The sequence below is a fragment of the Tachypleus tridentatus genome, chromosome 10 (assembly GCF_004210375.1).
Source record: "Tachypleus tridentatus isolate NWPU-2018 chromosome 10, ASM421037v1, whole genome shotgun sequence".
In the NCBI taxonomy this organism is placed as follows: Eukaryota; Metazoa; Arthropoda; class Merostomata; order Xiphosura; family Limulidae; genus Tachypleus; species Tachypleus tridentatus.
In genome coordinates, this window is record NC_134834.1 from 58,984,960 (window position 1) to 58,999,346 (window position 14,387).

At 32.7% G+C, this 14,387-nt stretch overlaps 1 protein-coding gene across 1 annotated transcript in view; it reads right to left on the reverse strand.

Moving 5' to 3' along the window:
• LOC143229365 (transcription factor AP-2-epsilon-like) overlaps positions 1 to 1,247 on the reverse strand; it is a 164,094-nt gene extending 162,847 nt beyond the window's left edge. Inside the window, exon 1 of the mRNA XM_076461597.1 lies at positions 1,167 to 1,247. Coding sequence (XP_076317712.1) covers positions 1,167 to 1,199 — 33 coding nt within the window. The 5' untranslated portion in view covers positions 1,200 to 1,247. The remainder of the gene's footprint in view (positions 1 to 1,166) is intronic.
• Between the last annotated feature and the right edge of the window lie 13,140 nt (positions 1,248 to 14,387).

The following is a 14,387-nucleotide window of genomic DNA, read 5'->3' on the forward strand; positions in this document are numbered from 1 at the left end:
CTACTTCACTTTAAAGTTAATATATTTTTTAAAAACTTTTGCTTGTTTAATTTTTATGTTATACCTTTATAAACTATATACTGTACCTTTAGAAATAGTCGCATGTCTATCCATCGATATGTAGCGCCATCCGTTTGGTTAAAATCAGTTTAAAATATATATAAGGAGATGAATACGATATGATATTTACCATATATTATACCTGTATACGTATGGATATTGAGAGGAATATCAAAAGTGGATACCCACAGACCAGTTAAGTAAGCTGGATAAATCTTGTAATAATAATCCAAACCGTCTAGATGCTACCCCCGCTTACGTGATCAGATAGGTTCTACACTAAAAAGTTGCTGTTTTACAAATTTTTAAATTGTTTATACACAAAAATGTTACCGACTTTTATAGCATACTATTGTTATATGTACGGATTAACATATAGTAACCAATACTTTGAGTGGTCGTTTTTTCGCTAAGAAATTTGCTGGAATGGTTTTAAGGTCAGCGCATGGATTACTTAGAATCCTTGTTGATCCCTTCTGTTACGTATTACCGTACTTAAAATCACGCCTTTCTTATAGTACCTTCTATACAACAGTACACTATTTACGTATATTAATGAAGTAAGAGTATGTCCATCGTATTTGCTAAATATATTTTATATTTACGTAACTGGGTCAAAAACAGGTTGGTCCAGTACGTCTACGGACTCTAAAATCCAGGTTTCGATACCCGTGGTGAGCAGAGCACAGATAACCCGTTGTACAGCTTTGTACTTAATTCAAAACAACAACAACAAGAATAGGTTGACCTTCTTAAATATAAAAATAATTTACTACCATACCTAAGCATACTTTATATTCTCTTTCTATTTTTAAAAATACTGGCGCTAACTGGAATTTAGAGCTCATTTTTTTCCGTATTACAAAAATTAGCCAGGTACTTACAGCATTAGAATAAAAAAAAAACTGTTCTTTATTATCCGATGTCTAGCCCGAAACAATGAACAGTAATAGCAAAATATTTCTATTGGCAGCTTCGTCTGAGCTACTTTTTATGTTGTTTGAGAGGATAAATTATCCTTCTAAGTGTTTAATCTGGAAATGACTGGGAAAAAATATTGTTCACTATACCTATGTTTACACAAACAAAGGAAGTAAATAACTTACCTGCCAGGCACAATCCAGTGTTAGGAAAGACATGGTTGTTCTCAGTGGGTTCGCCTGCTTTACCCGATACGGGGAGTTACGCTGGACTGGAAGCACAACAGGCGATGAGTAATAATCACTATACAAGAAGAGGTAAGTCGGGTAGATCCAAGCAACTCATGGGAAGAGCATTTGCTCTGTTGCAGAATCACGCGCTCGCGCTTCTTTGACGTAAAAAGGCGTGGCCTGAGGCAAAGGAGCTAGAGATGAACCTGATATTAACACATTGAAATTTATTGTCATAAGGAAATAGGAGACAGTTTATATGACGAAACTGCCAGGCCAGCTGTGCATGATCACTCTTATTTTCAGCATTTTCAACTTGTAAGCGACAGAAAAATCAAGATGTTTGCTTAATTATTTGCTACCATTCACCAATGCTTACTATTTTCATTGGAAACAGAAAAGGCGGATCCGTGACACGCCTTGTGACTTCTATTGGAGAAAATCGGACATTATATACGAAAAGGACACAACCTTTTTCTTTTATAATAAATTAATAAAGACAATGTAAGTAAATATGACTATTTCAGTGATAGAAAAATAAAACATTTTCAACTACTGCATTGTGAAATGAGGCATGTTATTCAGTAAAATGAAGACTTTCTTTCTCACCAAAATGTAAAACAAACAAAAATGTCTGGTTTCGTGAATATTTACATGGGATAAACTAAACCTTACGCACTAATTGCTTTTGTTTCTAACAATAAATCTTCTTTCCTTGATATATAACGAAAGTATCATTTGCAAAGTAAGACATATGTAGAGAAAGGCACTGTTCCACATTTGTGTTACGTACGTAACTGTTACAACATTGTTCTAAGCTCTCAAAGTATCGACTTTTTTTATTTGTTCTCTAAAAGTAGAGTCCATATAAACCGATGTATTTATTAACAAGAAAATACACTATTTATAATTTGTAAATACTTTTGGTTTATGTTTCTATTGATACTTAGTTTACTACACTGTAATATTTAGCAAAGCTTTAAAATTTGACTTCGAATGAGAAAATGTGAGAAGAAAACATTGAAGGTTAAACCATTTTCAACCATCACATAGTGAAGTAGTATCTGGGAACGCTCTTTGTAAAATAAAATATTATAACACTTTTCATGCCTTACCTTATGTTTTGTGTTTAGTTTTTTAAGTCAGACCTCAAAACGATCACATCTTTTTGTCAGTTTCTGATATTTTGATTCGGTGTCCGCATTTACGTTTAGCTTGCTCGTCATTCTTCATAATTTTGGTTATTTCATTCTTTTAATGGAATGCTCATAAAAAAGACATATCTGATATGACAATTTATTCCAATCCTAGTCAAGATTAATCCACAAAATAGAAGTAGAAAATTATCATACATCTGACATGTAGAAAACAATAACTGTCTACCTATTCGTCTTTCTTTTAATTGAATAGATCAAATGGATTTGGTTATCAGTATCTACTCTATTTTCAAAAAGATTGACAGATAATTAAAAGCAGTTTGACTAATGTGTTTTTTTTTTAACTTCAGACTAGACAAACAGAGTAATTATAAACAAAAATGTTCTTTTCCTTTTTCGGAAAATGAAGCTATGACAGCAAATTCGCTAAAAGGAAATTGCATTTTGAAATTTCCATGTCCTTTTACATAGACTATTTCAGATGGCAGTTTAACTATATCGTTTTCTATTACATTAATGTGTTGTTTGTCACTTGTTCACTGATCACTTAGCCAGCTTTAGTCTCTTACAGAAGTTACATACACGCCCTAGACTAGTAATTAGGGTACCCAAACTATGAAGTTTGAAAAAAAAAACACAATTCGCACTTTGGAGTCATGATAGCTTGATAAGAAAAAAATGTTAAATCAGAGAGGCTTCCTCGTGCCTTGACCTTCGGGTTTTTCAACTTAACCATAATCTCATCAATACAGTTAACCATTTTAACAAACTTTTGAAAGTCTTCGAATTTCATTTTTAGTTCAGTTATAGTTTATTTAATGGTACCAACAACAAGAGAACTTTCTTTAGCTACGAACTCATATCTCTTTACAGGTGCATGATCTGGTATATTAATATTAGCTCCACAGTTTTTAAGCTATGATTTTTTTTTCTCTCGATACTTGAGAATTTGCGGATTTTTGTCCCCTTCCCCTCCATTCTCTCTCTATATAATATACTAATATTTGACTTTATATAAAAGAGCCATATTTCGCAGCCCTGAAAACCCAAACTTTCTATGATGAGTAATTTAATTTTAACCTCTAATGCTTTAGACTTTCAAATCGCAAGATTCAATAATAATGTCGCAACTCAAATATTGATTGGCGTAATCTTCGTGTGACAGAAAATTGACGAGATGTGTACTTGTTACTACCGAGTTCATAATTATCTTTAAAATTGTCAGTAATATTTTTATACCAATGTTTTCAGCCTAAAAAGTTTATTCTGCTCACTACAAAATTATCGAAGAACAGATTCATACATAGTAAAAGTTGAGTGAATTTAATCCTAGAAGTCTTTAATACATCTGAAAGATGACTCAATGCAATGCAATATTTTTCTGCATATTAAAACATATTAACTAATTTTACGTTGTTTTTTTTTTGTCTGTTACAGTACCGCAGGGATTCAACAAATTATTTACGATATTGTAAATGGCTCATACGGACTTCAGCAGTATTGAGCGAGATTATTGTAATATTTGTGTTTACACTATTGAGTGGCTCATATTTTATTAGAGGCCTTGTAACCAACACACTCACGGAACCACAAACAGTTTACTGTGTCAATAATTTAAATAAAGTGTGTTTAAAACAATGATGAGGTATTTAGGTCCCCCGCTATTCTAATAATAATCACGCTATTGTAGGAAGATTATAATTGTTATTAAACTAAGTAACTTTGGTTTGATAACAGTTTGAAATACATCAATGTTAGCTGGCTATTAAAGCATTTTGCATGAATTTCGTTTCCACTTCTAAGGTAATTATTGTAGAAACAATATCATTTACTATGTGATAGTAGTTTGTTAGATGCATTAAAACATGATACTAATAAATAATTAGCTATAATTACCTGAAACTTTAGCTTTGTAAATTAGTCAATACCTAAAACAACTTTCCTTTCAGAACCGATGTATGTGGTTGGGAATTCTGTAAAATACGTTTGACTGATAAAACAGTACTTCAAATCACGTCCCTCAGTAGGCCTGTGGTAAGTTTATAGAGTTACAATGCTAAAATCATGAATTGCATTCCTCGTAGTGGACAGAGTGTAGATAGTCTATTGCATAGTTTTGCGCTAAACCAAACCTATAGTGCAAAAGTTTCTTAAAAATAAGAGATTACCCATGTAAACTCTGAGACACTATATAAAAAAATAGTCATGAGTGGAATGGTTAAATCCGAGACTTTTAGGGTTTTTTTTGTTTTTATTATGTGGTTTGTTGATAAATAGTGTGCTTGTGTGTACGTATACTTTGCAGTTACGTTTTCTTTTGTACAGAAAGTAAAATTGTATTTTTAAATTAGTGACCGTGATCTTTAACATTTTATTCTAATTATTAAACTCTTTATAACACTTCTTATCGCAACTTTTATATAGAAGGACGGACATCGTCATCGCTGTAGCCGCTGAACCGTTTCGTACGCGAGTACAACAATCCTACAAACCGTAAAAGAATATGTCAAGGTCTTCATTGAATAATCTATCATATATTCCTTCCGATGGTTGCGAATGACATAATAGAAAACTTTATCGTCTATAAATTGTGACGTCAGTCCTACTTTGCACGTTACTCAATTTCTATATGTGTTTTAGCTGCTTGAAACAAAAGACTGAGTATTATATAGACACAACTCATAACTGTGATATGACCATAACAAGGATCTGAATGTCAATTTACACTAGTTTTACTTAAAACACTGTTGAATGAAGGTCAAATGAAATTATTTCGTATATGGTCAGACACAACAAACAATGTTTCATTTGGTTCAGTACACCGTACACAAGGTTTATAATACAAAACTTGATTTAATAGGTAAAATGCATGTATTGGTTATTTTCCTTAATACGAGTCATAATACTGAAGTTCATTCCCTCATAAACTTAACCTTATTTTTTGTATAACAACTAGACAGTTTCAACCAGCCTTTCCCGGTAGATAAGAATCGAGAAATTGACAGCGCAGCCTAAAGCGTTCATTTACGCATTCAAACTCCGAGAAATTCCCTCGGCAAAGTAAAGCGTTTAACTGAAGTTTAATGTTAAACACAATACCCTATTATTATACGAAAGGGCTTGTACTTTGCCGTCTGTAACTGGGAGGCTTGTGTTGGACATACCAGTTTTTCTAAGTAAACAATCTCCACCCAGGTATTATATACTAAGAAGAAAACCGAATGCTTTGATTATAATTACATAAACTCGCTGATAGTCTTCAACATACGCTGTATCAATTATCGTTATTCACTGAACACTACACGAAAATCTTCTTGGAAATAGAATTATCTTTGACTAAAAATAAACAAGAAAATGTTTAGGTTAAATTAAAGTCGTGCAAAATTAGCGTCTCCGTGCTGTGAGGAGAAATATGTTGAAAACTGAAATTAAAGAAAATTATACTGAATAATTCGAAACATAGTAGTATTCCGGTGAAAAGACGTGAACGCTATCAAAAGATTAATAAATGTATTGCATGAGACGAGACATTAAGTATTTCGTATACTTGATTGCATACATTCTTTAAATTTTTAACGTGGCAATATGCTATTTCTTTCCACATTTAATTAAATATGTCGTGTATGTTTCCGTCTAATGTCAATATTTCTATCTTTAGATAATATAACTTTAGCACCAGTCAAGAAACTATTAGATTTCAAATTATAATTAGTTATCATTTCTTTATTGCACTGGCTGGACATGGAATTATAGCATAGATATTTTCTTGGCAAGTACTTGTACTTAATTCGGCGAGAATAGAAAAGGAAAGAAATAATTGTTATCTCTGTGAACTCTCACAAATTAAAGCAAAAATTATGGGCGAAAAGAAACAAAATCAAGTATGAGAATCATAATTTAATCCTAATATATGGCATCTCTATTTGGCTTATGGCCATATGTTACAAGGCTTAATGTATATTAATAGAAAGCTTTATCTTTTAAACCGGAACGGCTTGGCCAGGTAATTAAGGCACTTTACTTGTAAATTGAGGGTCACAGGTTCGAATCCCTGTTACACAAAACATGCTCGCCCTTTCAGTTAATCCCACATTTCATTGGTAAAAGAGTAGTACTGAAGCGCTGTGGGAGGGTGGTGATGACTAGATGCCTGTAGTCTTACACTCCTAAATTAGAGACGGCTAGCGTAGATAACCCTCATGTAGCTTTAAGCAAAATTCAAAAACAAACAAATCCTTTTAAATCTTGAAATATTTTACTAGTATATCTTTCCTCTTGTAAAACACTCAATATTCTATTGCACAGGCCAGTATAGCAATAAAGATGATGCTGTTAAATAAATTCATTATTTATGTATTCGTGGTTGGGGCGCTTACCTCACAATTTGAGGGTCGTGGGTTCGAATCTCCATCTCACTAAATATGAGAGCGTTATAGTGTGATGGTCAATCCCACTGGTGTTTGGTAAGAGTAGCCCAAGAGTTGGTGGTGGATGGAGATAACTAGCTGTTTTTCTTAGTCACTTGTTGCTAAACTAGGAAAGGCTAGCGCAGGTAACCCTCATGCAACGTTGCGAGAAATTGAAAACAAACCTTCGTGTCCGAGGCTAGGATTGCACTCTATAATTGTTTTATGTTTTTCTTTAAATGTTAAATAAGTATTTTATTTTTTAACTCTTAAACCAACCTTTTTTCACGTCAGCCAGCCAACACAATATTATTAAAACAGTGCTTAAGGCTTTTAAAACATATGTTGGAATTAGTTATCTTATTAACCTATATTGAAAACCTTTGACATATTCACTCTCGGTTTTTTTAAAACTCTACAATCAAAATTTGGTTTGTTCTGAAATTTGCGCAAAGTTAAACAAGGGCTATCTGCGCTAACCGTCCCTAATTTAGCAGTGCAAGACATCTAGGAAGGCAACTAGTCATCACCGCCCACCGTCAACTTTTTTACTAACGAGCAGTGGGATTAACCATCACATTATAACGTCTCCACGGCTGAACATGTTTGATGTGTTGGTGATTCGAACCCGTGACCATCAGATTACGTGTCGAATTTCTTAACCACTTGGCCACGCCGGGCCGCATCCCACATACAGTCATGAATAAATAAGTGACGTAATAAAAGGTTTTAACATATTAAATGTGATATCGTACATTGATTTCTTGTGGGTTCTCACCGGACACTTTTTCACGTTGTTTACTATTTGCAGGAAATTATCTAAGTATCACATAATCGCGTCGGAATATGTTTTGTAATGTGTCTGTACAAATTACCTGCCACAAAAACGTCGACATAAACAATTTTGTGTGTGTGTGTATTTTTATAGCAAAGCCACATCGGGCTATCTGCTTTGTTCACCGAGGTGATCAAACCCTTGATTTTAACGTTGTAAATCCGTAGACTTACCGCTGTCCCAGCGGTGGACGTTTTTTTTTGTGTGTACACATTACATTTGATATTCGTGACATAGATCGGTATACATATTTGTTATATGTTTGTAGATATTATTTTTTATATTTGTATCACCGTCAAAATATGTTTGTGAATATGTGTAGCTACAAACTTTGATATCCGTAGGCATAAGTATTTCTTATATGTCTAGAGACATGTCTGATATTCGTAACAAAATCAGTATTCATGTTTGTGAAGCATAACATTAACATCCAAAACTATTTGCATAACCATCTATATAATTAAAAGGGTAACGTGTGCGCGTGCGTGGGAGTTTTTTAAACTTCAAACAATGAAGTTTGGAGCAGGGAAATACTGATGCCATCACCATATGTATAAGGGAAGGGTAGGTGTATATAATATTATGCATTTTAAAGGAAACGATATGGATCTGTCATCTTTCGTAGCCCTATTTCAAACAGCACTGTTTATGTTTTAATTTTTTTAAATCATTTTTTTCATTTGTTTAGGGACAGAGTACATGTACCGTCACTCTGTTGACTTTTAATACTTGCCCTCTATACCCAAGTTAAGAGAGCGTCATTAGATCTAGTAACTTTACTAAATATGTTAATATTTAGAATTAATAACTTCTCACTTTTGACTAAAGCATTCAGCTCAGAGTGTGTTTTGTGTTAGAAATGTCATGTTGTATAATAGGTATAATCTAGCAGTCACTGAGATGTCCCACACGGCCACTAGATTCGTTCAAAACTATACGTGAGTAAGCTAGGCATGTGTTTTAAGTGTTTTAGCTCCTTTAAGTACATAGCACTTCCTTTACATTTTACAAATTTTGTGCTTTCAGATACAAATAACCACAACTAAAAGAATATTTAGAAAATCTGTGCTTCGCGGACAAAACAATCTGAGACTATTGAAACATTTTCTCTCACAAAAAACAAAGTGCCTAAAATTTGAAATAATAATAAAGACTGCGAATCAAAGAAGCTTCTTTAATACAAAAATGAAAAGCATTTTAATTTGAAATTTATGGCTTATCAAACTGCACTTAGTTAATTTTTTGTTATTGTTCAAACAGTGTCAAGAGTTTCTATAAGCTTCTAACTTTTATATTCAGGTTCTTTTCGTATAGTTTAAAAAAAATATTAGGTTAGAATATTAAAAAAATAAAATAAAAAACAAGAATGCAGTGGCCACTGTTGGCCAAACTTGGAAAGTGTTATCTTACTACTTTCCTGACTTAAAGATATGTTTATCAGACCCTTATACTGCCTTTAGCTATTGCTGTAGAAGTATTCTGTATCAGTATCATTCACACATATAAGTATTTTAGAAAAGCTTGCTCAGCTCAGATCGAAAAAAAGACTAAAGTACTGAACTAAAATGCTGAATTATTTATTATGACTTAAATATAAGTCAAACTATAACTAGAATGAATACAACAAATAATAAATACATTTTAACAAATTACAACTAGAATAAGTAATAACTAACGAGTTTTTTTTCCTCTTGAATTTGTTGTATAATTTATAATATTGATCCACCCTGTTATTCATTCTCTACACCCACAGTGGCACAGCTCTATATCTGTGGACTTACAATGTTGAAGACTGGGTTTCGATATTCGTGGTGGGCAAAGCACACCCTTTGTATTGCTTTGTGCTTAATTACAAACAACATTCACCCTATCATTCTCATTCACTCTAATTCTGATCTCATTAACCCCTGGGTGGAGAATTCACCCATTTGAAAATCTTTGGCTAATACGATTATCTAAGCCTAATTGTTAATCTGTGCCTTTTCTTATTAATCTCTTACTGTCTGTCTTAAAGAAAGTTCCAGTAAATGATGTATAGCATGACAGGTGCCAAAGATGTATAGGGTGGTAAGTGCAGGGATTCTATCGTTTATCGTCAATCATTTAGATGATCGGATAAGCTATAATTCATGGAAACGTGTGTGCATTTAAACTTGGCTTTTCGTCAACACTACTATGGTATATAACTAATCCATTTTAATTTGTTTTGAAAATTTGCCTACTGATACCAGCGTTGTTTTTCATAAGATAATAAATATCAGTTTGAGCAATTACACCTCACGTGGGTTATTTCTATGAATTAATTCTAAAGTACCATTGTTTAATAGTATGGCGTGATGAAGAAACTGATGAAAGCTGAATAAATCCGTTGTTATAAAAACTTACTTACGGAGCAAAAATATTTACTTTCTACAATACTAGGAAAATAATTTCATTTTTTAATAAAATATATATAGAGAGTAATAAATCCTGCATACAAGTTTAAGCCTACTCAGACTAACAAAACTTAATTAAGATTTTTTGTTCGAGTGTAAATTCATGAGGATACGTTTCATTTTAATGAGCATCAACTTCTGTGAAATTGCAGCCTTACTTGTTTACATTTATAAAAACACATAAACTTTAAACATTAAAAAACTCCTTATTCATTTTAAAGCTATCCTCGTTTGACAAAAATATTCTTATTCAAATAGCAAAGACAAACTTTCTAAAAGACTATCACACGGATTCATTAAAACGTCAAATTGAAACAACGTGGTCATTAGTCAAAGTGCACATTTTAATCAAGTAACAGGGTCCACAATGAACAGTAAGTTAGCTTCAAGTCTTGTTATATATAAAGATATTAGGTAATAAAATATTATACTAAAATAAGTTTTGATAACCATTTCTTTGTTAATTATTGTGTAAATATCGAACGTTAATTAACTTGTATTTCAAATTAGTTAAATTTATTTGATATAACAACGCGGATATACTTTGCAGCAAATCAAACCGAATGTTCCGGTTTTACACCTAGCCGACATATATTAAAATGTTTGTTTAGGCCTCAAGGTGTTAGGATGGTACCGCTCTTAGCATGTTGTAGGAACTTATAATTGTACGTTAAGTAATTTCATGAAATATAATGTGAGTTTTGTTGGACAGAAACGAGTTACGAACGATTTTCTTTGTTTCATAATATTATAGTTCAGAACTTATGCGCAATAAAATTCTGTCATAAAAATATACTTTTTACAAAGTTTGTACGTACGTATATCAAATACATATTGTCTAATGTTTATGAGTTATGTTTTTATTCTAGATATGTTTGCATCATCTTAGTTTTATAAATGTTTTTCAGCCTACACACACACCCAGTTACACAGCGGCAAGTCTGAAGGCTAATAACACCAAAAATCAAGTTTCGATACCCATGGTAAGCACAGCATAGGTAGCCCATTGTGTGGCCTTGTGCTTAACTGCAAACAAACAAATAACTTGCAGTGTAATGCCCATGTACTTAAAAAAAGCTTTATATATTAACAAGTGAAAGACTAGTATGTAGACATTTTGGATAATTAGATGAATATTTATATCATTCAGCTTGACCTAAAGCTGGTAACGCCCACTATAAGGATAGCTTTAGATGCTGCAAAGGTGATACTCTGATGATTTAAATATACTTCAGTTGTCTTCTTTTTTTTTGTGGTGTACAGAGTAAAGATGTATATTAAAACTAGGAACTGCCAATAAAAAACGTAAAATGCTCATGTTAAAGATCTCTTAAAAGATTTACAATAATACACATTGTTAGCTACTGTTTTACAAGTTATATTTGGGTACATTAAAATTATCTCTCCAGCAGCCAGAAAGGAATGTACGCCGGAGGGGTTTAGTGGGGTCGGAGGTTGCAGAAAAACAACGAAGATAAAATAAACGAGCAGTGACGGACACCCTCAGTTATCACGCTACATTATAACAAAGGGCCTATGAAGGATGTATTACTTAATTCACGCTTTCGTGACGGTCGCGTAAAGCACAGCGTAAACCATGATAGGTTCAAAGGCATTATAGAAAGGTGTTAAGAGATTAGTTATAACAAGTCACAGCACCAACAGCTATAGGAATCGAATTATCAGAAAGTTGCTCCATAAAATATAGAAAGACTCGCTGTAAAATATAGAAAACAATTAGTGCAGTGGTTTGAATTGCACCGACGACTGAAAATCACTAAGACCTTACTTAGTTCATATATATGTCGCTCAATTTAATAAATGTCATGATTACACAGCTGTGGTAATTTTAAATCTTCATCACTCGGTTAGTTTCCTTTTTGGCACTTCAGACACGAAATATTGTTAATCACGTATAGATTATCAAGAGATTACAAGCAGAAAGTATTATATAGACAATATACGAAATAAGTCAGATAACATTGTTTTTTCAAGCATGATCAGTAGAGTTCATCTATATCTTTGAATACCAATTTTCGGAAATGAACAGTTGAAATAATTAATTGTATAAAATAAGCTCTTTCTTTTTAATACACAGGTCTGTATATTGTTCAGCTAAGGCTGCTCTTAGTGTGTTATAGGAAATGTACGTTAAGTTTGTTTGTTTGTTTTTCGCACAAAGCTACTCGAGGGCTATCTGTGACGTGTGTACGTTAAGTAATTATATACAGAGCATTGTGAGTCTTGTTGGACAGAAGCGAGTTATTGAATATTTTCCTGTGTTTCATAACATTATTTTCTAGAATTTACGTGCAATAAAATTGTCCTTTTATACATCTATCCAAACCTATTTTATTTCATACAGTATATACATTTTACCAAAGTTGTACGTACGAACATCAAGCACATACTTTACTTGTGCCTATAATGTTTATGCAGTTTGTATTATTTATTTATAATGTTTGTATTATTATTATTATTCCAAATATCTTTGTAATACCTTAATTTAGAAGGCTTATAACGCTAAAAACCGGGTTTTGAAATCCACTTTGTGCAGAGCACAAAAAGCCCATTATGTAGCTTTGAGCTTAACTACAAACAAACAACATATAATTTGAGCATCCTTGCAATTAATAATAAAAAAAACTTTGTATATTAATATGTGAAGGACATGTATGCAGGTATTTTGGAAAAATAAACAAATAATTATATTATTTAACTTGAAATAAGATCAATATCGAATCACTATAAGAATATCTCCAGATAGCGTTGTTAAGTGGACACACTGACGATTTGGTTATATATTTATTATTTCTCTTTTTTATTGTTTAGTGTATAGAGTATACAAATACATTAAAAATGGCAACTTACAATAAATAAAACGAAAAATATTTGAGTTAGATATCTGTTTTAAAGATTTGCAATAACATATTGTTACTACTGTTATTTAAGTTATATTTTGATACATTAAAATTCCCTCTATCAGCCGGCAAGAAACGTGGACTAATGGGGTTTAGTGTGGGTGAAGATTGCACAAAACCAACGTAGATAAAATAAATAAGTAGAGGACACTCTCAGTTATCACTCTACGTTATAAGAAAGGGATTATACAGCAAGTATTACTAAATTCACGCCTACATCACGTTTGCGTAAAACCCAGCGTAAACCATAATAAGTACAAAGGCATTATACAAAGGTGTTAAGAGATTAACCACAATTAGTTGCACCGTCCAAGGCTGTAAGAGTCTGGTTTAACTTATACTTCAGGTGATGGTCTGGTATATCCTTACAGATTCTCTTGACCTGTAAACAGAAATTCCAGATTTTCTTAAAGTCCTAGTAGTTAAACACATTACATTAGAGAATTATGTGGTGCAACTGAAACCACTCATTTCAGGTAATGGTTAAATTATTCTGTAACTTCACTACATTCATATACTTCTCGTTAAAGAAGTTACTCATACAGCTCCAATATAGCTCTTTCCAAGGTTTTCAAAACATAAACGTATTTATAGCAAGGTATTTTCTAGCAGTTTTTGGGAGCTGTACTAGTTTATTTAAATAACTGGATGGAACGCTTCATTTTTTTTTTAACATCGCGCAAAGCTACACGAGGGCTATCTGTCCTAACCATCCCTAATTTAGCAGTGTAAGCCTAGAGAGAAGGCAGCTAGTCATCACCACCAACCGCCAACTCTTAGGCTGCTCTTTTTTTCCAACGAATAGTGGGATCGAACGTCACATTACGCTATGTAAAACAGATTTTGTTCCTGGATAGTATGTGTTATTTCTTACTTGCTTATGTTGTAAAAGTACAGAAAATGGTCATTATTCCCTTCAAATTTTGCTTTTGTAACCTGGATAATGAAATTTAGAAATTAACCTATTTTCTATGTAAAAACGGACAAATTTACACATTTTCATTTACATAAAGTCTGAATAAAACAACATATGAATCAAGATTCACATGTATTTATACTAAAGTTGCACAAAAATGTTTAGAAGTGAGTAGTTTTCGAGATTTGCGACTGTAATGTAAATCACTTTCTCGTATGAGACCCCAAATACAGTCACCCATCATGCTTCGTTATACGCTCCCATGTCACAAAAGCAAAGTTTGAAGACAAAAATAGGTCTTTTCCATTTACTTTAGGCATAAGCAATTGGGAAATAACACTTTCTGCCCAGGAACAAGAAAAAGTAAAAATTTTGTTACATAGTGTTACCAGCCGAAAAACTTAACCCAACTGGCAATGCCAGTTGCATAATTCGTCTACTGTGCTATCAGTTAGTGCCTTTCTACCATAATGGGGGCTGCAATGCTAACTTCAAAAGATAGGTTT